The sequence below is a fragment of the Ranitomeya imitator genome, chromosome 1, assembly GCF_032444005.1.
Source record: "Ranitomeya imitator isolate aRanImi1 chromosome 1, aRanImi1.pri, whole genome shotgun sequence".
Taxonomy (NCBI): Eukaryota; Metazoa; Chordata; class Amphibia; order Anura; family Dendrobatidae; genus Ranitomeya; species Ranitomeya imitator.
The window spans coordinates 472,726,526-472,753,401 of record NC_091282.1 but is presented as its reverse complement, the minus strand read 5'-3'; the positions used below and the strand labels follow the sequence as shown (position 1 = coordinate 472,753,401).

General features: G+C 40.3%; 1 protein-coding gene across 4 annotated transcripts in view; it reads right to left on the bottom strand.

The window, feature by feature from the left end:
* Window positions 1-2,948: 2,948 nt before the first annotated feature.
* The window catches only part of LINGO2 (leucine rich repeat and Ig domain containing 2), a 2,506,396-nt gene continuing 2,482,468 nt past the window's right edge, over window positions 2,949-26,876 (bottom strand). For 3 of the 4 annotated variants that reach the window (XM_069765264.1, XM_069765275.1, XM_069765296.1), the window contains one exon: window positions 2,955-6,873. In XM_069765264.1, the coding sequence (XP_069621365.1) occupies window positions 5,010-6,848 (1,839 nt within the window). In that variant the 5' untranslated portion in view covers window positions 6,849-6,873 and the 3' untranslated portion in view covers window positions 2,955-5,009. Of the gene's footprint in view, window positions 6,874-26,876 lie in introns of all 4 variants that reach the window. The other variant, XM_069765286.1, reaches the window with a different exon arrangement.

Sequence of the window (26,876 nt, the reverse complement as noted above, 5' to 3'; positions counted from 1 at the left end):
AGCGCGGCCCTGCGCTTAGTAACCCAATGTTTACCCTGGTTACCAGCGAAGACATAGCTGAATCGGTGTCACACACGCCGATTCAGCGATGTCAGCGGGAGAGCCAGCGACCAAAGAAAGTGCTGGCCCTCTAGCCCCGACCAACGACATCACAGCAGGATTCTGATCGCTGCTGCGTGTCAAACTGAACGAAATCGCTAGCGAGGACGCTGCAACGTCACGGATCGCTAGCGTTTAGTGTGAAGGTACCTTTAGTAAATCGGTGGAGAAGCACATTACCTGCCATGAATGCCATAGAACTTAAAGTATATAGACACCTTTGGGAGCATTTTTTTACTTAAATGTGTGTATTTTGGTCAAAAAAATATTAATTTAAATGAGTTTTATTGAAAATTAAGCATGATTTGCTTTCTACAGCCTCTGTGCTGCGCTATATTTTGCTGGTGATAGAAAGAGATATTTGAGAATCTGTCAGCTTATTTGATTGGGAAAGTTTAACTTCAGAAAAAATTGAGAGCTTTTCAGTAAAGTCATTCTGCAGCGAAAAGTACACATTGCAGTACAGCGGCTATAGAAAGCAAACCGTACTAAATATTTAATAAATTGCTTTTGGAAAAATTATTTTTTGGCCAAAAGTATATGCATTTCTGTAAAATAAAAAAAAAATTGCATAAAACAATAAAAGGTGAACATCACAGGTGTTATATAGTGCAATGGCAATAACATTCTCAACTATGCATTTAGTCTCTGCAGCCAAACACTGGCCAGATCCGGTCAGTCACATTGGTAGTCACGACATCCTTGCCGACGATGTTTGACTATACTCTTAATATAAAAATGATGGAGCATGTAGAAAGAAAAGAGCCTTAGTGTGAAAGTGTAGAAGAGTGAGTCACCTGCACAGCAATTGCTAATGACAATGTTCAATATGCAAATTAAACTGCTGACATAGGATATATTTTAGAGTCAGCTGTCAGTCAGTGCCGGCTGCTCGGTATGCACAGAGTGGTGACTAATTGTGCCGGCGCTAACCCTATGACTGGAGGGAATACAGTTTATTTTCTCCTGGCAGCGGGGCTCTCAGTGTCAGCGCCGCTCGGTGTCAGAACTCTATTAACCTGCAGATTAACTCCATATCTGCAAGCTAAAAGGGTTATTTTACATGACAGGTTACCGCTAAGAAGTTGCATGAAGTTGTGATCCTACAACCTGCACAGCACTTTACTTTTTGTCCACTTCACCTTTGTGCACTTGAGCTCCCACACATGCCCATTAGGTTGACAACTATCTCTCCTGACTCTTCCATAGATATTAGATAGATAATGATAACACTTTGCTTAGCTTAACCTTGTTTTTCAATTTAAAAAGATTGAATTTACATTTGGCATTCTATTATTCCAATCCAACAAGTATTGACTGTGAAATCTCAGCAAATGCAAAAGGAATTGTGTTAGTATATATAGTCTATACGACCCTATCGCCCACGCAAGCATCCACCCAAACATATCCTTACTATCTTTCAATTTTTCTTAAAGTTGATAATCCTATTGCATACCAGATGTGAAGGTATAAGAAGTAAACCAAGGCAGTCACCATCAGGAACGCAGCAATTGCATATTTTATCTTTGAGAATTCAGAGAATAGAAAACTTTATTTTTGCTCTAAACCTGATAAAGTTGTCATGCTTTTCTTCACTCTGCGCATTCTTCCTATGTGAGAAAATGACTCAAAGCTGAACGTCTTAAAGGAAGAATAGCTGTTAAGAACCAGATGGTGATGAGATTTTTCAGTTGAACACACACAAGATATTTGAGGATTTATAGACTGATGAGTCTAAATGTCCAATATTTCTAAGTAACTCTTATATGCATGCCAGAAAGCAACATAAGAGAGTTTGAATAGTCTACAATCATCAGTCAAGCAGCATGAAGGATCAATGCAAGCACATCTTAGGTAGATAATAATTTGGTTTTGATTGAGGGCACAAGAACAAGCAAATGTTAATATGTCATGTGACTTTTGACTGAGAAGCAAAAAACAATACAGAAAGATAATAATCTCAAGCACACATTATAAAGATGGTGGACTACGTATTGGTATTTTTAGAACAATGGAATGAAAATTCTTGAGCCCAGGCATTGAGGAGGACAATCTATCAGGAAAGATTCGCTCAGCTAATTGTCTCATATACTCATATCCTGTTTCAGAGCGGGATCTCCATGATTGGAAAATTGCCTATTGACGAGTATCACATTTCCACAGATAAGCTAATTTCTACGAAACATCATTGAATCTGTTTAGGGTTACATTGATCATCAGAACCTGAAAATTTCACCTTTCATTCTATCAAAGCAAGTCTGGTGAAAAGTGTAGATGAAGCTTTATTAAAAGGCAAATGGTGGAAACTTTTTTTTTTTCACCAATCGTCCGAAACTATAGCAGGGTTCTTACAATCTTTTGAAATGGCCATATCTGCTATAAAGATGGGGGATTGCATATGAAACAAAGAAGCAGCTGGTATTTTAAGAACTATGGAATGGTCCTTCCTTAGCCCAGACTTGGAGCAAGTCAGCCTATCCGGACAAATTCTCTCAGCTAATTTTCTAATTCACTAATTTCTTTCTACACAGCTGGTTCTCCATGATTGGAAAATTGCCCATTGGTATCAGATTTTCACAGACAAGCTGATTTCTACTAAACATCATTGAATGTGTTTAGTATTACTTTAATCAAGAGAAGCTGAAATTTCACCCTATGGCTTTCAAAGCAAGTCGTGTGAAAAGTGTATATGAGGATCCTGAAAAAAAAGCAAATGTTGGAAGCTTTTTTTACCAATTGTCCAAAACTAGAGCAGGGTTCTACAAATCTTTAGAAATGACCATACCTGCTACAAAGATTCATCGTAACAATGTGACTTCCTTTTACCCAGTGAACCACGACATGCAATTCAATAGAGAACGATTCAATTTTATTATGCTTTTTGGCTGTTATTTGAACATGTTTAGCACTTTAAATGATATCGGTGTTTCAGTTATTAATAACTAGAAATAAAAATAAATGTAAGCATTCAAATCAAAGTTTGCACAAATTACAGGTATTTTCACTGACTGGAACATTAATAAACAGATACTCCTATCTGGATCAATGTGAATTAGCATCACAGCACTGGGACATAATGAAGCTGAATTGATATGGGTCAGTAAGAATTATGATATTTCTTCAGATTTTGAGCCCTTTGGTCATTATTTTCATGAAGCAGAACAAATAAGATTTCTTGATTTAACAAACATACAGTCAAACAAGAGTATTGTGAGCACTGTGAATGTATAGTAGCCACTTGGAAAAATAAAGGCATCTTCTTTTCAGCCGAATAAAGTTCCTATGCAATTTTATGAACCACCATTAAAGGGATTCTTTAAAGATATTTGTGTCTGGTGTTGGGACTCAACCCAACCTAAGTGAATGGGGCTGAGCTGAAATATTGGCAGATCCTACTGACAAGAATTTTACTGTTTCTAGAAAAACATAGACCCTCTTTCATAATTGTGGATAACATTCTAATGTGCAAATTGCACAATTATCTCCGAAACCCTCTCTAAGAAAATACCCCAAACTCACTGTTTTTTCTCCTATGAATATATTTTTTTTCGATTCCACAATTCTAGAAATTAGCACAGATAGACTATTTTTCATAATGTCAAACATATATAAGCACGGTATATAAAATAATAAATTCTGTTTTTTAACAAAACACTGATGTGTTTAATGGCTTTATGCATTTTTTTTTATAATAATTAGAGACCAGCCTATTCGGCTTCATTTATTTGTATTGTAAGACATGATTCTGTTTCAGATTTATATAGGCTTTTGCTATAATACTAAATTTTTATCATTTACTGCAAGATATAACTGGGAAGTTCTGATCTGTACTCTTGAATCTCGCTAAATAAAATCGGTCAAGCAGTAGCCTCCAGTTTATCAGCTTCGGTGAAGACCATATATTTTTCATTACAGTAAATGGATCATTTGTGATACTAGGTATAAAAAATAACTCAGCTCTGTATCAAATTAGGTACATGTCCTTATAAATATTGTCACAAGTAAATACAACCAAGCATCGGTTTAGCCTTGAAATGTTTTTTTCTGTTGGCTATAAACAAAAAAAACTGCAAAAACAGATGTTTGCTCAATAGGTTTTCCCATGGTTGCCATATTAAAAACCATGCAGCTGAAAATGTATTAATATAAAGACAAGTTAGTAAAGGGAACATTGTAATTTTCAAATATAAAATAATTTTTGAACATTTATAATTTTGATTAAATAGAAATATGGATCTCTTTATACACATAAAAATATCTTGGCATTTTACATTTTACCCACTGAGCCATTTCTGCAAAGTGGGACCATCATGGATCAGCTGCATGTGATCTTTAGTATGAGAGCCATGGTTGATTTTATTGAAGTCATTCTTAGTGGAGACCAAGGACAATCTCTCTTTTGTATTGCTTCAGGTTGGGCAAGTGTAGAAAATAAACCATACCAATTCATTTGTAGAGTGAAACCAACAAGAAAGAATGATGCTCTGCTTAAACAAATGATATCTATAGATACAAAGTACACTCTAGATTATGTTTTGGACACGTGTGCCATTTTATACGTAAAGCCTACACTGTAGGTTTGTTTGCTTGTCATGTTTTCAGAGTGGTAGAAAATGTTGCGTATTTGTCCATGAGAATGAGCCAACAGTTTGTTACTGAGATCCCCAGAATGCCAATATTTGCAATGCAAACAATTAGTAAAACAACTCCATGAAATGCCCTCATGTTCTTGCCCGCAGGTCACTGGGCTCATTTGAGCAGCTCCAGATGGTCTTTCCAATTCCATAAATCCAATTTGACAAAGTGACAGCTGTATACAGCTGCCTCAACCCAGCAATCCAAATTGCCAGGTTGCATAAGTGGATAGAAACAATGCCACGTGAAATCAAAGCTCTTTAGGCAACTACCCACTATATCATTTTCATATTAAATCTCCTGGGTACAGTGCCAGCGACATCTGCTTCCACCACAGCACCATTGTTTTTCCGAGGAACATATTCCAGGTCAATGTTGTTTTTGTGCTTTCCTTTCCCGCGGCTCCACACAAAAAGCAGTAAGAAGCAAAACAAAACCACTCCCAGGAATGTAAAGCAACCCATTGCTGTTGACACCAAAATTGTCTTCAGGTCAAAGGAATAGGTCATGTTTGTATTGGTTCCATTGCTGTTTGTTTCATTTAATTCCGTAATGAACATAGGGGTCATGTTAGTGTAGGAGCGATCAGAAACAAATCCTTTTACCGTGAGGGAAGCTGAGAAGGTATCATTTCCAGCAGCATTGCTAGCAACACAAACATAGGTTCCTGTGTCTTGAACTTGAGCATACCTTATTTCCAGGGTTCCATTTCCAAGAACTGTTGCTCTACCATGGGACTTTGCAGAAACCATCCTCCTACGTGGAGTAACCCAAGAAATCATTGGCTGAGGATCTCCATCAGCATTGCAGTTCATTTGAACCCTTTGTCCCTCATCTACATGTAGCTGGAGTATTTCTCTTTCCTTAATTTTAGGCTTTTTACATATAAAGTAAATAGATAATACAGTGGTATGTAATTCCTTAAATGATCTTTCTTTAATTGTGTCTGGGCTAGCACACATTGGCTGTTGGTTTCCGAAGTTTAATATAGGGTGCCTTTGTAACATCCAAATTAGACGACAGTCACATATTAAAGGGTTATTATCAATGCAAAGCACTTCCAGAGCTTTGGGGGAGTGGAACACATTCTCTTCCAGTGTTTCCAATAGGTTTTCCGACAAATTAAGTAGACGCAAGAACCGCAGTCCTTGGAAAGCATGTGGCTCAATGACACGAAGTTGAGCTCCTGCCATATGTAATTCCTGAAGTCGAACCAAATCTGACAGTACTCCTGCTTCAATAACACTAATGGGGTTGAATGAGAGGTTTAGGTGAGTTAGGTAAACCAAGTGTTTTAAAGCTTGATAAGGAATTGCTGAAATATTGGTATTGGTAATTGACAGAATTGTAAGGTTTAGACCATAAAAACAATTAGCAGGCACCATGTCCAGCAGAGGCCAGTTGCTTATCTCCAAGATTTTCAGACGAAACAATCTCTTAAAGGCAATTTCAGGCAACACATTTATGTTGAGATGTTTCAAATGCAGACTATAGAGGCTGTGAAGGTGTGAGAGGGCATCAGTAGGAACGGTTGTCAAGTTGCATTTCTCCAAAGTGAGTTGCTCCAAGCTAAGCAGTCCACTAAAAGCTCTATGAGATATAAAAACTAACTGATTATCTCCAACCTCAAAGGACTTTAGATTATGAAGACCCTGAAACATAAAGTCTAGTAAAATAACTATTTTGTTTTCACTTATGTCAAGCTCAGTCAAATTTGACAAACCTGTGAAGACACCTAAGTCCACCAGTTTTAAGCGATTTCCTTTTAAGCTCAATGAACGCAGATTGTAAAGATTATTAAATGTTCCAGGCTCCACATTTGAAATGATGTTGTCACTAAGGTCTATTTCCTCCAACAAAGGATGTGATGAAAAGTTAACTGGTCCAATACTTTTCAGTTTGTTTTTACTTAAATCCAATATTTTAGTCTCTATGGGGATTCCATCAGGGATGGTGGTAAGTCGTCGTCGATGACAGCTGACGGACTTGTTTTGTGCTGAGCACTCACAACGAGCTGGACAACCAACAGTGGATCCCACATAGACCAAGACCATGGTCACATACAGGATTATTTGCCAGCAAGATGTGGCCGTGTGAAGCATGACTCCTCCCATGAAGCACAATTCTCTGGTCACGGACCTGAAATCAGAAAAAAAAATGTGAGAAAATTAAAACATAATAGTAATAAAAGTACACTTCAGAAAAAGAAAAATGCAATCTCTCTCTTGGTGACAGAAACTGGATAAGAATACACAAATATTCGCAAAAGGCTTTCTTTTATGCAATTGCTGAAGATAAAAACTGACTAATTTTTGAGGCAGCTCCCTCTCTTCCATGAGTAACAGTGGTAGCATCATCAATGTAACACTCCTACTGAAGTAGTTTGTCACAGCAAACATTCATGCCAAGTGCAATGAATAGGTATGAAGTGGCATCAATGAATCAACAATGCATAATATGCCCTTTTATACTTCGGGAATGAACATAGGCTGCTCGGAAAATAACTGCATATCTCAACAGTTCGAATAGAAAATACAATTCAAAGGCCAATGAGATCTGACAGTGTTAGTTTTGTCATTCATAAACCTGTAATTTATGTTTTACCCACAGCCTGATCTACAAACAATTTAATTTTTTTCTAAGTAAATTGTAAAATAGTAACATCGTATGTTCTATATTTTAAATAAAATTCACAATGCTGCCATTTGGATAGCAAAATATGTTTTTGTTAAAAAAATAAATGAAACGATATCAAAGATCAAGATAAATTCTAAAAATAGATCAGAATTAATCTAATGCTAAGACACCCATTTCCCTTATGTGTAATTTCAAGGAGATTGAGCAATATTTTCCATGATGATAATCCTTTTTAGCTCGGCTTGGCAGTTTTCATACATGCAGCCTGAAATGTTGCCATTAATGAAAAGTTTGGCCCTTGTTTGCATTTATCTCAATGTTACATTCATCAGACCTACAGCTTCAATTTATGGTATATTTTTCCAATAATCAGTCAACTTTTACTCATTCTACATGTTATATAATACTTTAGGGTACAAGCTCTCCATGACTCTGTGGGGGAGAATCAGTGTTGTTTTTTTTGTATAGTAAACATTAGCATCTATCCACATGCTGATCTTGAAAACCGACTTTTGAGACAAGAGATTTTTAAAAGTAATCTATCTATATAATTGTCTAAGGGTCACTTCTGTTTCTCTGGAAATCAGCGATGGGCATAGTCCGGCCGCGAATTGGCCCCTCCCTCCTCTCCTCAAGTCAGTGCCCCCTCCCTATTCCCCTCCAGTCAGTGCCAGTGTGTTGCCCCATCCCAGACCAACTTTTTACTATTGATGCTGCCTATGCAGCATCAATAGTAAAAAGATATATTGTTAAAAATAATTTAAAAAATAAAAAATTGCGCTATTCTCACCTTCCGCCGTCCACCGATGAGCTTGATGCTGCCGCCAGCTTCCATTCCCAGTGATGTATTGCGAAATTACCCAGATGACTTAGCGGTCTTGCGCATCGGGGCAGCTTCAGTAGACGCCGGAGGGTGAGTATATAACTATTTTTTATTTTATTTTTAACAGGGATATGGTGCCCACACTGCTATATTCTACGTGAGCTGTTATGTACTGCGTGGGCTGTGTTATATACTGCATGGGCTGTGTTATATACTGCCTGGCTGCTATATACTACATGGGCTGTGTTATATTCTGCGGGGGCTGTGTTATATACTATGTGGCCTGTGTTATACACTCCGTGGGCTGTTGTTATGATCTGGTGGTTTAGGAGCAACATGGAACGAGCTCTGAAGGAAGTGGTATCTGTACTGACCGCAGTCCCTAAGCTCAACAACAACACTAGAAGTAGCCGTGGAATGCTCCTAACTCTCCCTAGGCATCTCGTCACAGCCTAAGAGCTAACTACCCCTAAAGATAGAAGCAGGAAAACTATCTTGCCTCAGAGAAAATCCCCAAAGGATAGATTAGCCCCCCACAAATAATGACTGTGAGTGGAGAGGGAAAAGACATACACAGAATGAAACCAGGATGAGCACAGGAGGCCAGTCTAGCTTGATAGATAGGACAGGATGGAATACTGTGCGGTCAGTATAAAACACTACAAAAATCCACGCAGAGATTACAAAAATCTCCACACCTGACTAAAGGTGTGGAGGGTAAATCTGCTTCCCAGAGCTTCCAGCAACACAGAGATAATTCATACTGATAAGCTGGACAAACATAGAAAGCACAGAACGGATAAGTCCACAATCTGTGGACAGAAAAGAGCAAGCAAGAACTTAGCTTTGCTGAACTGGTCAGGATAACAGGGAAATCCAAAGAGATCTGAATCCAACCAGGAACCATTTACAAGTGGCAGTGGCTGAAGGAACGAGCCAGGCATAAATAGCCGAGCAGAAAAGACAATCAGTAGAAGCAGCTGCTGACAGCTAAATCCAAGGAGCAGCCATACCACTTGAAACCACAAGAGGGAGCCCAAGAGCAGAACTCACAAAGGTGCCACTTACAACCACCGGAGGGAGCCCAAGAGCGGAATTCACAACAGTACCTCCCCCTTGAGGAGGGGTCACCAAACCCTCACCAGAGCCCCCAAGCCGATCTAGACGAGCCAAGTGAAAAGCACGAACCAAATCGGTGGCATGGACATCGGAGGCAACAACCCAAGAATTATCCTCCTGGCCATAACCCTTCCACTTGACAAGATACTGAAGCCTCCGCCTCGAAAAACGAGAATCCAAAATCTTCTCAACCTCATATTCCAACTCTCCCTCAACCAACACCGGGGCAGGAGGGTCAACCGAGGGAACAACGGGCACCACATATCTCCGCAACAAAGATCTATGGAAAACATTATGAATGGCAAAAGAGGCAGGAAGAGCCAAACGAATAGACACCGGATTAATAATTTCAGAAATTTTATAAGGACCAATAAACCGAGGCTTAAACTTAGGGGAAGAAACCTTCATAGGAACATGACGAGAAGACAACCAAACCAAATCCCCCACACGAAGCCGGGGGCCAACACACCGACGGCGGTTAGCAAAACGTTGAGCCCTTTCCTGAGACAACGTCAAATTGTCCACCACATGAGTCCAAATCTGCTGCAGCCTGTCCACCACAGAATCAACACCAGGACAATCAGAAGGCTCAACCTGCCCAGAAGAAAAACGAGGATGAATACCAAAATTACAAAAAAAAGGTGAAACCAAAGCAGCCGAACTAGCCCGATTATTAAGGGCAAACTCGGCCAACGGCAAGAAAGACACCCAATCATCCTGATCAGCAGACACAAAGCATCTCAAATAGGTCTCCAAGGTCTGTACTCTTGCAGCAAGTTGATCCACACGAGAAAACAAACCCTGAACATCCATGCCAGAGCACAAATCCTGCACCACCCAAAGGTCAAGAGGAAAAAAAAAAGAAAAAAAGAGAGCACAGAAAAAAAAATGGCTCAGAATTTTTTCCTTCTTTTTGAGATGCATTTAATTCATTTATGGCCACTTGTACTGTTATGATCTGGTGGTTTAGGAGCAACATGGAACGAGCTCTGAAGGAAGTGGTATCTGTACTGACCGCAGTCCCTAAGCTCAACAACAACACTAGAAGTAGCCGTGGAATGCTCCTAACTCTCCCTAGGCATCTCGTCACAGCCTAAGAGCTAACTACCCCTAAAGATAGAAGCAGGTAACCTATCTTGCCTCAGAGAAAATCCCCAAAGGATAGATTAGCCCCCCACAAATAATGACTGTGAGTGGAGAGGGAAAAGACATACACAGAATGAAACCAGGATGAGCACAGGAGGCCAGTCTAGCTTGATAGATAGGACAGGATGGAATACTGTGCGGTCAGTATAAAACACTACAAAAATCCACGCAGAGATTACAAAAATCTCCACACCTGACTAAAGGTGGGGAGGGTAAATCTGCTTCTCAGAGCTTCCAGCAACACAGAGATAATTCATACTGATAAGCTGGACAAACATAGAAAGCACAGAACGGATAAGTCCACAATCTGTGGACAGAAAAGAGCAAGCAAGAACTTAGCTTTGCTGAACTGGTCAGGATAACAGGGAAATCCAAAGAGATGTGAATCCAACCAGGAACCATTTACAAGTGGCACTGGCTGAAGGAACGAGCCAGGCATAAATAGCCGAGCAGAAAAGACAATCAGTAGAAGCAGCTGCTGACAGCTAAATCCAAGGAGCAGCCATACCACTTGAAACCTCAAGAGGGATTTCAAGAGCAGAACTCACAAAAGTGCCACTTACAACCACCGGAGGGAGCCCAAGAGCGGAATTCACAACAGGCTGTCCAATATATTACGTGGGCTGTGCTATATATAACGTGGGCTGTGCTATATACTACATGGCTGTCTGTGTTACATACTACATGGCTGTGTTATATAATATGTGGCTGTGCTATATACTATGTGGCTGTGCTATATACTATGTGGCTGTGCTATATACTATGTGGCTGTGCCAAGGGCGACGTACATACATACATATTCTAGAATACCCGAGGCGTTAGAATCGAGCCACCATCTAGTACATAATAGATGGCTGGAACTTAAAAAAAAAGAAAGACAGAGAAACAACCAAGTCTATAGCACCAAGAGGTGACAAATGGACTCATACAATACCTATCACTAGGTGACATCTAGAAGAGATGCAGCAATTTTTAAGGACTAACTCTTGTTTTACTTATTTCATTGATTTCATAAATTATTAGTACATATAAAAATAGAAATCTTTGGACTGATCATTTAGTCACAAAATTCTAAATTGACAGTTCAAATCCATCTTCAGGTAAAACAGATTTTCCCATAGAATCTCGAAGTTGGCGCTCATAATGTTCTATGGAGAACTGTAACTGTTGTTTCAGCGGAACTTGTAGCAGAATGTCTGTGTCCACCTCTAGCTCCTTCTCGCTCCTCCCTTTCCCATAGAACATTAAAAGCACCAACTGTCATCCCTTATCTCATTATTGGGGAAATGTATCTTCACCGAATACAGATGTGACAGATTTCACACATGAATTGACAGTGAACAACCAATCCAGAAGGAGGAAAATGCTAATTTCTCTTTTAATATACATTAAAGATTGCTTTTCTTCATGCACGCTATTGATCTATGAAATAATAATTAAAATGATCTAAGCTAATATTCAGACAGGCTATGCTGAAGTTGTAGCTTGCCAATGCTAACTGAGCTACAAAAAGTGCATACTGTATTCATATATAGATTTCATATCATTAACCCCTTAAGGACCAGAGGTATTTTTGGTTCAGCATTTTCATTTTTCAATCTCCTTCTTCCCAGAGCCATAACTTTTTTATTTTCTGGACAAAATGGCCATCTGAGGGCTTGTTTTTCGTGGGACAAGTTGTAATTTTGAATGACACCTTCGGTTTTACCATGTCATGTACGAGAATATGGGAAAAAAAGTCCAAGTGTGGTGAAATTGCAAAAAAAAGTGCAATCCCACACTTTGTTTGTTTAGCTTTTTTAGTAGGGTCACTAAATGCTAAAACACACCAGACATTATGATTCTCCAGGATAGTTCGAGTTTATAGACACCAAACACGTATATGTTCTCTTTTATCTAAGTGGTGAAAAAAAATCCAAACTTTGTTTTAAAAAAAAAAAATTGCGCCATTTTCCAATACCCGTAGAGTCTCCATTTTTTGTGATCGCGGGTTGGTTGAGGGCTTATTTTTTTGCATGCCGAGCTCACGTTTTTAATGATGCCATTTTGGTGCAGATACGATCTTTTGATTACCCATTATTGCATTTTAATGCAATGTTGCGGTGACCAAAAAAACGTAGTTCTGGCGTTTTGACTTTTTTTCTCACTACGCTGTTTAGCATTTAACGGGTTAATAGCTGTGGGTGGATTGCGATTTCACCCGTGGCTTTTGCGGAGGGAACCGCTCTATCCTTCTGCAATAGCTAATGCCTTCTCTGCCTTTTCTACTGCTACTAGAGTGGGAGCCACATGCCAGCTGCAGCCTTCCTATGGTTTGTGCCCCATATATAAACACAGTATATTTTAGATGTAGCATCCACAAAACTGTTTTCTTCCTTTTTCTCTTATACAGAAAAGTGAATAAGGCCGGCGTCACACTGGCATATTGCATCCGATGTGAGAGCATCGGATGCGATATGCTAATGACACTCGGCTCCCGCTCGCAGCAGAGCCGAGTGTCATGTGTCTGTGCTCCGATTCTCTCGCACAGGGAGGATCGGAGCACAGCTGCGGAGGAAGTGGAGAAATGAATTTCTCCATCTCCTCCATTGCTGGGGTCCGCTTATAACGCACATCACTCGGATGATATCCGAGTGGTGTGCGCTGTCTCACTCGCACTTATAGGCTTATATGGGGGCGAGTGAGTTGAGAGTTTTCCTCGGTCTGAGACAATCGCAGCATGCTGCGATTGTCTCGGACCGAGGAAAATGGCCGACAAAAAGTCGGCTGCTGGGAGCTGCCCCATAGCTTATCATTGGTCCGAGTACCGTTTAAAGCGCCAGTGTGACGCCAGCCTAAGGCTCATTGTGGTCTAACTACCTCTTACAATACTTTATGCGCATTCCATTACTTTTGAAAGGTATCTTGACTCATTTTTACTGACCCATTGTACACTGACCATATACCTTATACCCATGGACTGCTATACTTACATGATATCTTTCTAATCTCTAGATACAGAGGCTAAGTCTACCTCAATATATCTGTATTCCTAGCAATTGGTCCGTCCATTTATCTTATGTAGACATTCCAAAAAGCTAGAGATCATCATCATAAATCCTTCACTTACCCTTTGTCTAACAGAATAGTCCACTATGGGTGTGAAAAGTTTCATTTAATTTGATACTGCTGGCCAATCAAGGTAGTTATGAGAGCTATGTAAATAATGTAAGGTAAACAAATGGATAAGTAACCTTCTTTCTTTCTTATAGACCACTTTTGACAGACTTCCAAAGGGCAATCTGAGAGCCTAGGACCTACATACGATATAACTACCATAAGGTGGACCATACTATGTATTCCCTTACCTCTATTTATGTGCTTTTCTATCTGCTCCATTTTAACACCATTTCTTACAATCTATGACCTTTTTTTCTTTTCAATCCTCTTGATTCCCCACCCAATCACTACAACACCATCTCACTTTCACAAGCGGTCTCAGCACGCACGCCAGATAACGTTATATAGTAATATCATATGTAGAATATGTGAGATAATTGAAACATGTACCTATGTTTAATTTTGTTTATTATTCTCTTGATCTTGATTGTAATATATGTTTTTTTTGCTATTACGTATGACCAGATTGTCTTCCTGACGAAGACTTGTGCCTGAGCCGAAACATTGGAAACCATTCTCTTTTGCACAAGATATATTAAAAAAAAACCTTGAAAGCAATAGTTCTGTCTTCACGTTTTTGGAGTGTGGCGGGGTTAGATCTTTAGTATTGCGAGCACATGTCAGCTGTTCAAAACAGCTGATTGGTGCCGGGAAAGATGTGGGCTCACCGTCGGAGCTCAGATCAAAAGGAGGGAGTCCAACGTATGCGTAAATGAACGCCCGATGTCGGAAAGGGATTAAATGTACCAATATCTATTGTAATTGTTGTCCTCCCCGTCCATGACTCACGTGAGTAATACCATCATGTACCATGCTTCTTTGCTACTAGCAAACCCTAATGCTTCTACTAAGCCTCTATGCAACCATGGACAACTGTCTCTGCCACTTGAAGAAGAGGCCATTGAGCCCAGAAATGCTTTGTGTACTGAGATTTATAATAAAGAAGTTTTAATCACATTGCACCAGTTCTGTTTTGGAATTTAGTTGGGAATAACCCAAGAAACACTTGGATACATTATTTTTACCACTTTGCAAGCTCAGTCGTGGAAGCAAGACAGAGGCTTGCATTGTGCTTTAACTATGAGTAGCATTGTCCTCACCGGGCACAACCTACCAAGGTGGGCACTCCTATTTTTTTTCTATCTCCTTTGTTACCAGCTCTTCATCACCCTATAATGTAAAGGGTTTAGGGATCTGGCACTGCTCCCATTCACATGCTGCGGTATTTAATGGTGATCTTCAAACAGATGACTTGCAACTAACAATGATTGGGTGGTGCTCACGATGAAATGGTCCCATCGATACACAGGGCAGAAAGAAAACTGGGTCACTCACTATTTTAGGGAAAAATGGGATGGCTTGTAATGGCAGACTAATAAAGATGAAAAAACTATGTATATTGTTTTATTTCATTAAAATACTTTTTTTTCTTACTGTGTGGTGTCTGATTAACCATTTATCTACTCTAGGATTAGTAATGGATATGTATTTTATTGACAACTCTCCATTACTAATCCAGCTTAATGTCACCTTACAATAGGAAGGTGACGTTAACCCCTCATTACCCCACTTGCCACCACTACAGGGCAAGTGGGAAGAACCGAGCAAAGTTTCAGAATTGGCGTATCTAATGGATGCACCTTTCCTGGGCAGCTGCAGGCTGCTTTTTTAGGCTGTGTGGCCATATCCATGGCCCCTTACCAGCCTGAGAATAGTATCCCGCACCTGAGAGTTTTGCAGGGTTGCTTGAAAAATATCAGGGAGACCCCACATTGCTATTTTCTTTCATCCCTTTCCCCCTGCTTGTGCTGCTTGCCAGCCATGCAGGAGAGAACGGATGATGGCTTCAGCACCACATACAGGGGAACAGCGCTTACTGTAGCGCTGCTTCACAGCAGCCGTCCTTGTGGTACTGATGTGGTAAATGGGCGGCCCACGGTTGCCACACGGATGTGTCACACAGACACACAGATATCTCCGATACCGTGTTTACTGGTACGGGAAATATCAGCACGTGTGAAACCAGCCTTACACAGATATGGTCCAACATTTCGACCAGGAGTGATCTTTGTCAAGGATATCTGAAGTGCGTGAAATCCAGAATGGTAATGGAGATACTTTACATACTGTTGATACATAGACCCCTCTACTTAAAACAAACATTTACTTTTGCATATTCTTTTTGTATAATGCTTGTACATATTTTTCTGTATATATTTGTTCATACTAATTAAAAATACCTTTATTGCTGTACATTAAAAATGTTAAAAATTTTAAAAGCATGAAGGGGATGTTTTCCCCATTTTTAAAAATTTGTATGTTTACCAATAAAACTATGTTTAATTAGTGTATAATAGGTGATCCCAGACTTAACAATATACACTTGTTCATTCAACAGTTTTAGGTGATTTTTGAAATATTTGTACATCATTTTGTATGTATCTTCTGATAACCTGTATAATATATGGTTATTATGTAACGTCACTCACTTTAGATGTCCTTGACAAGGACTGCTCCTTGGCGAAACGTTGGACCATAGCAGTTTTTGACTCCTTGCTGGATTAGAAAAAATTTACACTGCAACAAAACCTACAATTTGAATTTATTGTGTGATGCTGAGACTCCTGTACCAACTAGCCACAGCAATGATAATGTACTGGTGATAAAACCTTCACTGTAAGTAAACAACAGCACACAGAAAAATCTTAGCCGAATAACAAGGCTTTACACCAGAGAACAACTCAGTAATTTCCATGTGTTTGAGCGGAGAAGTGTTCTTTGGGGAATTAGAAAGAGAGACTGCTGTGTCTGGTGTCTCTTGGAATACATCAGGTTTGGTATAAAAAATGTGCTAATAAAGGGGCGAACTTTGTGGGATTTCCCACTGAGATGTGCGTGACTGCTGTCTGACATGACTGATTTCCTCAATGTATTCCTAAAGATTAATTATATGTGTTTCAGAGGGAGACCGAGATGCTAGAGGCTGAACAAGAGAGGACTTAAATACTCCGATTAACAACCTGACATAGCAAGTGCAGCAACAGGAGAATATAAATCCTTCTACGTCCAATATGTAGATCCTGCCAATTAGCTATGTGTCGTCATCTCAGGTAACATATATTAATTAGATGCAGAACGTAAATGTAATATTCTGGCTTCCATCCTGCCTGAAGGCATGCCGAAAATCTGCTGTCATATTTAGGTCTTTAGTGACCTAAAATAAGTATGTACTACTAGATGGCAGCCCGATTCTAAAGAATCGGGAGTCTAGAACCCATATATACTTTATTTATTCAAATGTAAGAATAATACAATTAATAAATAATAGTAAGAAAGAACAAAAATAATAGGCAGCATATGGAGAAAACACCAAACAAAAGTTCAAAATTGGTGTGAAAATGTCACTGAACCACTTCACAACTAAATATATATAGTTTTGGTAAATGGTATTATCATTTTTTTGACGAAATTCGGCAGGAGCTTGAAGAGCAACGTCACTGGGCCCGCCTCCACGCAGTAGAAACTTGCTGTGAGGTCAAAATTCAAAAATCACACCAAAATGGCGGGCGGAGTGTGTCACAGTACGGCACGTTTCTGATTGGTCGCTCGCAGCAGGCAGCAACCAATCAGACACTGGACACTGTTGACGTCACTTATCTCCGGACATTAGCTCCGGACATTAGCTCCGGACATTAGCTCCGGACAGGAAGTTGGCACAAATTGCAGGAAGTAGTATTCTAGGCAATTATATATTAGATAGGGACTCAGCTTCCATAAGAAGAGGCGATTTCTACTACTGACGGATTGCATGATGTGTTATATAGCTAATGAAATGTATGAACTTTTCCATCATTCTCAACTCTTTTTCACTTTGGTATATCTTACACATTAATAGTGACATTGTCGAATTCCCAGCCGCATGTTCCATTAAAGGGTTATTCCCATGCTAAGAAGCTATCACTAACCTTGTACTAGAGCTCTTCTGATCACTGGGGTCAGACACCCAACAATCCTGAGATTGGGGCTCTGGAACAAGTTTCTTCAGCCATATTTGGAATGCGCTGAAGTATGCCTGCTCGACCTCTCCTCCATTCATTGCCTATGGCACTGCAGGAGACAGCACAATATTGTACTCAGCTTTCTCTGACAGCCCCATAGACAATGCATGGAGCAGAGGATAAGCATACTCACCTTTGCTCTATTCAAGTAAGGGCTATAGATCCCCATTCTTGGGATTGCTGGGAATCTCCATGGTCAGTCCCTCAGCGACCAGCATGTCACCCCGGGACAAAGGTAGGGATTTTATATTCATGGTTTTGTCTTCGGAAATAAACATTATTCCATTTTTTAGATAAAAAACATGTGGCTAGGAGAGAGAGCGAACCCCTACAGCCCTTAGATGAACACACCTCCTAATAACAATAATCATTTTTGCCCACTATTACTGCATGTAGTAAAGATAGCTTATAACTGTGTCATAACTATACATTTATTAAATTGGGACTTTTATTATTAGGTAAACCCGATTTCATCCAGATAAAACAATAATATAAATCTAAAATCTGAGTATTGGGGTATGTTTGCACAAATGGATTTTCGGTCCAGTTAGACTGTTGAAATAAAAATTTTTCCCATGGACCGAATGTCATCAAGAAAAAAAATCACTGCACTGGTCTTTTCGCATTTTGGCTAAAATTTGCATATACAATTTTCTGTATTTTTTTGTTCTTTGCTCCCTTCTTCCGAGAGCCATAGGATTTGTTTTTCTCCATCAATATAGCCGTGTAAGGGAATGTTTTCTGCGGAAAGTTGTACTTTTAAACAACACCATTGAGTTTGCCATATAGTGTACTGGAAAATGGGAAAAATAATTCCAAGTGCTATTCCACAACAGTTTTTTGGGATTTTTTTGTTACCATGTTTACTACATGCCAAAAACTGACCTGCCATTGTGATTCACAAGGTCATTATGAGAACGCAGATACCAAACACGTATAAGTTCTTGTTTATTTAAGTGATGAAAAAAAATACAAAGTGTGTTAAAAAAAAGGGACTCTAAGCTGTGATTTTCTGATCACTTGTGCTACCCATAGCAGGGCTTCAGCCATAGGCTGGTATTCATTGAAGATCCGCAGTGACAAGCACGTGGGTCTTCTGCAGCCTCTCCAGTTGTCATGCCAACGCATCCATGCCCCGCAATCATGTGACAGGAGCGAAGGTAGGCAGAGTTTCTGATGCGTTTCAGGTGTGTTTGTGTTAAATGTCGCTGTCAGTGATTGACAGCGGCATTTAAAAAGTTGGCAGCCGTGGGTGGATAGCAATTTGCCAGAAAGATGCGGGCTCAGAGCCGGAGCCTGCATCAAAGACAGGGACACAATCTTTGACATATATACAGTATATGTCAAAGGTCATGAAGGGTTCAACACCTTTCTGACATCAGGTATAATAGTGCACTGATGTTAGACTCCTCCTGTTTGGTGCGGGCTCCGGCGCTGAGCCTGCACCTTTCTGGGCACATGTCAGCTGACATATACACCTGACATATGCCCGCAACAGCCTCAGGTGGAATCGCAATTTACCCATGGCTGTTAACTAGTTAAATGCCAATGGTAATTTCTGACAGTATCATTTAACCAGTGCTTACTGGAACCGTGTCAAATACTGCCCATAGGTGATCCTGTTACATCACCGTGGGTTACCAAAGGGGCAATATGACATCTAGAGGTCTCCAGCAGACCTCCTTGGTTGTCATTGCCGGATTTCTATGAGCGCTGCCTGGTGGTCAATACTCATACCAAGTGAGCATTTTTGCCACACACAGGCAATCTGATTGTTGCTTGTGTGTATCAGAGGAGATCAAAGTAGTGCAGCTTCTATCGAAGAATGGAAAAAGTAAAAAAAAAATGTTTTTTTTAAATAATAAAAAAATATAAAAGATCAAATCACCCCCCTTTCAGTCCATTCAAAAAAATGCAATAATAAAAAAAACAAATACACACTTATTTGGTATCGCTGCATTCAGGATCGCCCAATCTACCAATATAAAAAAATATATGATTGTTAAATGGCGTAACAATAAAAAAATTTAACATTTCAGAATTACGTTTTTTTGGTTGCAATAAAATGCAATAATGGGTAATCAAAAGATCATATCTACACCAAAATGGTGTCAATAGCAACGTCAGCTCGACGCGCAAAAAAATAAGCCATCACCCAGCCTCAGAGCACAAAAAATGGAGAGGCAACAGGTATCAGAATGACACCATTTTTTTTGTTTTTTTACTAAACTTTGGATTTTTTTTCACCACTTAACATGATAAAAAAAAACAACCTTGCACTTTTTTTTTGCAATTTCACCGCATTTGGAATTTTTTTTCTCGTTTTCCAGTACATGATATGTTAAAGCCAATAGTGTCGTTCAAAAGTTCAACTTGTCCCGGAAAAAACAAGGCCTCACATGGCCATATTGACAGAAAAATAAAAAAAAGTTTTGGCTCTGGGATGAAGGGGAGCAAAAAACGAAAACACAAAGAAGAAAATACTGCTGGTAGTGAAGGGATTTAGGGTAGAGCTGGGCGAACCCGAGCAGTAAAGTTCGGCATCCGTACCAAACACCTACTTCACCAGGAAGCCCCTGTTACTGTTCAGGTTCGGCTGCCCGAACACTGGGTGTCTGTCGCAATGTCATGTGCATGGCAGAGCGGCAATCATCAGTTTTGATCGACGGTGAAATCATCCCCATTGTTCTGAGAGTCGCGGTTCCCATGCTGTCAGAAGACAGCATGAGCGCTCAGCTGTGCTCGGATGTGTAAAGTTTACCTCCGGTTACTGGTGTCAGCTGATGGGACTATTGACAGCTGACAGCTGAGGGTTGCAGCCCCCAGCTGTGAGTTTTGCTTGACTGGTTAACAAAAATACAGGGGAACCCATGCCAGTTTTTTTTTTTAATTTTATTTACAGCACAGGAGCAGCTGATGAATACTACCATCTGCTGCTCCTGCTTTCGCTGTTATTAGCGCCAACATTTGTCGGATGATGGGAGCTGTAGTCCCATCAGCTGACACCAGTGATCGGAGGTAAACTTTATACCTCTGATCACAGCTAAGTGCTCATGCTGTCTTCTGACAGCATGGGGACCGCGGCTCTCTGACCAGCGGGGAAGATTTCACCACCGATCTTTAGCGGTATTTTCCACGCTGTTTTGCACACTACAGCGCAGCAAACACTGGATGTTCGGGTCCCCCATAAAAGTCAATGGGGTCCGGGTTTGGGTCTGCGTACTTTTATGGTACCCGAACTCGAACGTTTTGTAACTGTTCTGCTGAACCTGCCGGACCCGAACATCCAGGTGTCCGCTCATCAATCTAATACCATATGTATCAATGATATAGCTTTGGATTTTTACAGATACACTGCAATTCTTGACATAGGAAACTGTATTTGGTCTTGTAAATTTCATTAACTGCTCAATCTTATGTATGAAAATAAATGCCATACGGACGTCATATGGATGATAATACTGATGAAAATTTGTCTGTTTTTTTCTGCATGAAAATCGGTTAGTTTTTATCCTATTATGGGAATTGAATCCAATGGTAACTGCTATATTTTGATTTTTCTTTATCCCTCTGCAGCATTTATCAACATAGATCACCAGCTCCTTCCCACTATGCTTCCCTCCATTGGCCTTAGGAATATCACCTACTTTTGCTTTTCTTCCTACTTCTTTAACAAACATTTCTTCCTCTCCCCCTTAGGCCAGCGTCACACACAGCGTATGCAAATACGGTCCGTATATTACGGCCGTAATATGCTGAAAAGTCCCGAAAATAGTGGTCCGTAGCTCCTCCGTAGGCAGGGTGTGTCACCGTTTTTTGCGCATGGCATCCTCCGTATGTAATCCGTATGGCAGCCGTACTGCGTGTTTTTATCGCAGGCTTGCCAAACCGACATACACCTATACAAGGGATCCATGTGTTTAAAAAAAAATAAAAACATATATATACTGTCTATATATATATATATATATATATATATATATGTCAGTAGACACATATATGTATATATATTATTACTTCATACAGCCGCGATATATCAAAAAGCCGGTAATTCAATTACCGGCTTTTGCTTTCTCCTTCCTAAAACCCGACATGATTTGAGACATGGTTTACATACAGTAAACCATGTCTTCTCCCAGGCTTTCTAGGTAAGTTCCCACGATCTATGAACAGCCAGCAGAGGGCGCCTCACCGCAAATGAAGCTAAATATAGATCAGTGACCTATTTTTAGCTTCATTTTGCAGCAAGGAGCAGCCTGCATTAGCGGAACTCCTTGCTGCAAAATGTTTTAACCCCTTCAGAAGGATTTACATCGTTGGACTTTACAGATCTGCGGAAGGTAAGTATATTGTTGGTTTATTATGTTTTTTCTTTCACAGAACGAGGGTCTTCAGTGATTGGATTGGGCGTTAAATAAAATATTACAACAACCTTTGGTTTTATTTCATTAAAATAATTTTTAATAATGTGTGTGTGTTTTTTTTAACCCTTTCATTTATTTGGATTAATAATGGATAGGTGTCATAATTGACGCCTCTCCATTATTAATTAGGCTTAATGTCACCTTACAATAGCAAGGTGGCATTAACCCTTCATTACCCCATATCCCACCGCTACATGGGAATGGGAAGAGAGTGGCCAAGTGCCAGAATAGGCGCATCTTCCAGATGTGCCTTTTCTGGGGTGGCTGGGGGCAGATGTTTTTAGCCAGGGGGGGGCCAATAACCATGGACCCTCTCTAGGCTATTAATATCTGCCCTCAGTCACTGGCTTTACTACTCTGGCGGAGAAAATTGTGCGGGAGCCCACGCCAATTTTTTCCGCCATTTAACCCTTTAATTTAGTAGATAGAACGGCCAAGTTTTGCAGAAACACACTACTGACATTAGTAGTGTGGACTATGCAAAAAAAAAAAGGTGATATGACATGATTTACTGTATGTAAACCATGTCTCATATCATGTTGGGTTTAGGAAGGAGAAAGAAAAAGCCGGTAATTGAATTACCGGCTTTCAAGCTGTCTAGCGCTGGAATAAATATTAATATATATACATATATGTGTCTCACTGACATATATATATATATACCTATTCTATGTGTACACATTTATTCTACCTATTGGACTGTAAGCTGTCAGTGTGATTTTACTGTACACCGCACTGAATTGCCGGCTTTTCTCTCTAACAGCGCTGCGTATTTCTCGCAAGTCACACTGATTGTCCATGTGTAATCCGTATTTTTCACGCTTCCATAGACTTTCATTGGCGTATTTCTTGCGCAGTACGGTGACAAACGCAGCATGCTGCGATTTTGTACGGCCGTAGAAAGCCGTATAATACTGATCAGTAAAATACGGCAGATAGGAGCAGGGGCATAGAAAATAATTGTGCCGTATTTTTTGCGAGTTTTACGGACGTAGTTTCTGCGCTCTTACGTCCGTAAAACTCGCAAGTGTGACGCCGGCCTTATTGTCACGGTTCCTTAGAGTTCAGCCTAAAGTCCTATCCATTTTGATCTACACATTTCTTATTCAACAAACTACCAGCAGATTTATCTTTCAGTCAGTAGTGTAGCTAGGGGACAGTCGCCCAGGGCCCCGCGCTCTGAGGGGGTCCACCCGGAGCTACGCTACTGTAACTGCATACAGTTACTTTCTGGGTCAGAGCAGAATCACCGCCTGGGGGGAGCAGGGTGTACCGTGGAACAAGGAGAGGTGAGTATTTATTTGTGGTTTTTTATGGGGGCTGCCTTATACACTACAGGATCTGTCTATGGGGGGTTGCTGCCTTATACTACAGAGTCTGCCTATAGGGGTACTGCCTTATACTACAGGGTCTGCCTATAGGGGTACTGTCTTGTACTATATTGAGGACTATCTGGCATATTACACTATATGGAGGTTATCTATGGGGCCATCATACAGTGTGGGGATTACAGTGAAGGGGCCATCATACAGTGTTGGAGCCATCAAACAGTTTGGAGTCTACTAAGGGGTCAATATACTGTGTGCGTGGTACTATACAGTGAGGGGGCATCACACTGTGTATAGGGGATCTGTACAGGGGAGACTCGGGACATTATTAAATGTAAAGTGGGCACTTATTGTTATAGGGGAACTCAGGTTACTATGACTATCAAAGGGGCACAGAGGGCAATATTACTTTCCAAGGGGCAAAATATGGGCACTGTTTTCTAGGGCACTTGCACCCGGCATTACTATATTATAGAGGGGTGCTTTAGAATTTACACAGCAGGTGCAGTAATAGGGTCAAATACAGCAGCAGAGGCTCAGTATTGGGGTATCAGGTGTAGTAATAGGGACACATATGGCAGCAGCGGCTCAGTATTGGGGAATCAGCAGGATGAGGAGTTTGTGCAGGTTGGGAACAGATGGTGATGGGGCTGGAATGTGAGAAGTGAAATGTCGGTCTGGGCCAGAAGGAAAAGATGGGAAAAGTGACGATTCCATCAGACAACGTCAGCAGTAAGACATTATCTGTAACTGTTCTGTGATCTCTCACATGTTCTGTAGGACATTTATCTCCAACTGACCATATGGAGGTAATATCAATGTTGGTCTTTATATAGAGATTATCTTCAGTAACAGCGCGGTGATCTGCTGAAGTTCTCCTCCAGTATTAGGGCGCGTCATCGAATTGTAATCAAGGTTACCTGGTTAGGGGCCCACTCAGAAAGCTATGCCCCCCCGAACCAAAACCCTAGCTACGTCTCTGCTTTCATTACAATCTCTCTACTGGTGACACCTAATCATTCACATCTTCTTTCTTCACTCCTGCAGTATTACCAAATACAAGTGATTGTCTGCTGTCTCTATCATTATATCCTCTGTATCCAAAATGGAACTTATTATGCTTCCTTCCTAACCTTCACTAACCTGCATAAACCTAATATATCAATTTCAATGTGTGAAACTGCCATACTGTCAAGGAAGCACGCCTATTGCTATTTAACACAAATATTTTCTTTACTTCTTTACTCCCTATATCCAAATATTACAATTTGAGAGTCCTCAGTGGTTGATACCTTTTAACGGCTAACTGAAAAGATGGCAACAAACAGCAAATTTCGAGACTACACAGGTCTCTTCATCAGGCGTAATAGTACTAGTATGCCTGATGAAGAGACCTGAGCAGTCTACAAAGCTGCTATTTGCTACCATCTTTTCAGCCAGCCATTAAAAGGTATCAACCACTGAAGACTCTCAAATTGTAATATTTTATTTATCTACTGGCTAACAGGGCACAAAGATATACGGTATCTTTCCTGTAGCCCTATATCCAATAACTCATTTGTTCACGTCAGCTGCACCTCAAAAATATCTCCAAGTAACCAACCTTTTCTTACCTTTGAGACTGCAAAAACGTTACTCTAGCTATAATTTCTTCTCTTCCAATATTATTAGTTTTCCACTCATTAAATGTTCCCCTCTCCAATCTATCCTGAATGCAAAGGTCATTCTCATATTTCTGACCAGCTGCTACACCGATGCCTCCACCCTGCTCCATTCCATGCACTAGTTGCCCATCTGATAAAGAGTACAGCATATGACACTCACCCACAAAGCTTTCCACCCTACATCTCCACCCTCATCTCTGCCTACCAATCTACCTACAGTATGCACACCGTTCTTCTAATGACCTAAGTCTAACATTCTCAATAGACCAAACGCTATCCTCTTGTCTCCAAGACTTTTCCCTTGCTGCACCAGTTCTTTGGAATGCACCAGCCCAGTCAATCTGATTCATCACCTGTGTCAACAGATTTTAAGCGTGATCTAATAACACATCGACCGGCCTATCTTATCACCTCACTTCATTTTCTCAGAATCTACACACTCCATACAGTTGGTAGCACTGAAGTAACTGTATTCATTATAAAGATGGCTGAGCCTTCCAATGCAAAAGCCTCTGAGTTTTTGTGGCTCCCAACTTCTATATTGATTATTATTATTATTATTTATTGTTATAGCGCCATTTATTCCATGGCGCTTTACATGTGAGGAGGGGTATACATAATAAAAACAGGTACAATAATCTTAAACAATACAAGTCATAACTGGTACAGGAGGAGAGAGGACCCTGTCCGCGAGGACTCACAATCTACAAGGGATGGGTGAGGATACAGTAGGTGAAGAGTATATAGATTGTAATCCTTTGCGAGCAACACCTTTCTCTTGTGTGAACTGTTGAACGCTGGGTTACTCTGTAATGTATGATGCTGTTTCCACATGTACCCACTCAGGCTCGGACTGGCCCACAGGGTAACAGGGGAATCCCCCGGTGGGCCCCTGTGTAGATCTGGGCCCCCAACCCCACTGTATGGGCAGTACTTGGCATAAGTCACTTGATTCACTCTGTACAGAAAAAAGCAGCATCTCATCGTTCATTAACCACGCTACCCAGTTTATTAATATATAGAGATATAGGTAAATTTGTGAACGAAGATAGTATCATATTTGCATGCAGGTGAAAAGTGGGCCCCACAAAGTCAATGTTATTGGTGGGCCCTTGTCACCCCAGTCCGACACTGTACCCACTGAAATATAAAGTGCTGTGGAATATGTTGGCACTGTGTAAATGGAATTATTTCTTATTATTTCTGTATCTGAATATTCACTCTTTCACAGTAGTTTAAATTAAAGAATACATACTCCATAAGGTACTTCATATCCATATCCATTGCTGGCAGAACAGTACACATGTTGTTCTAGTACTAAATGTATACACTACTGGGAAACAGTTACGGACCCCAAATTAAGTTACATAGACACAGACCTCAAACCTCAGTACTGTAACCACTAAGTCACTTCACCATTTAAAGCAGACAGCAAACGACATAGACAAACACTTGAATGGCAATTCAACTGTGATAAAATTATGTACTACCATAGGACAACCTCTTAAAGGGAATCCGTCAGCAAGTTTTGCCATGTAATCTGAGGAAAGCATAAGGCAGGGGCTCAGACACTGATTTTAATGATGTATCATTTATAAGGCTGTGTGCTGCTGTTTCAATACAGTGAATGCTTTTATCAGCCGGAGATTACCTCTGTCCAAACTACAGCATTCTGGTCCAACTCTGCCCTCAGCACTGATTAGCAGCTTTCTGTGTACATTTTATATTGACATTAAGCTGCTAGTCAGGTGTGTGGGTGGGGTTAGCTTTCTGAGCTCTGCTAC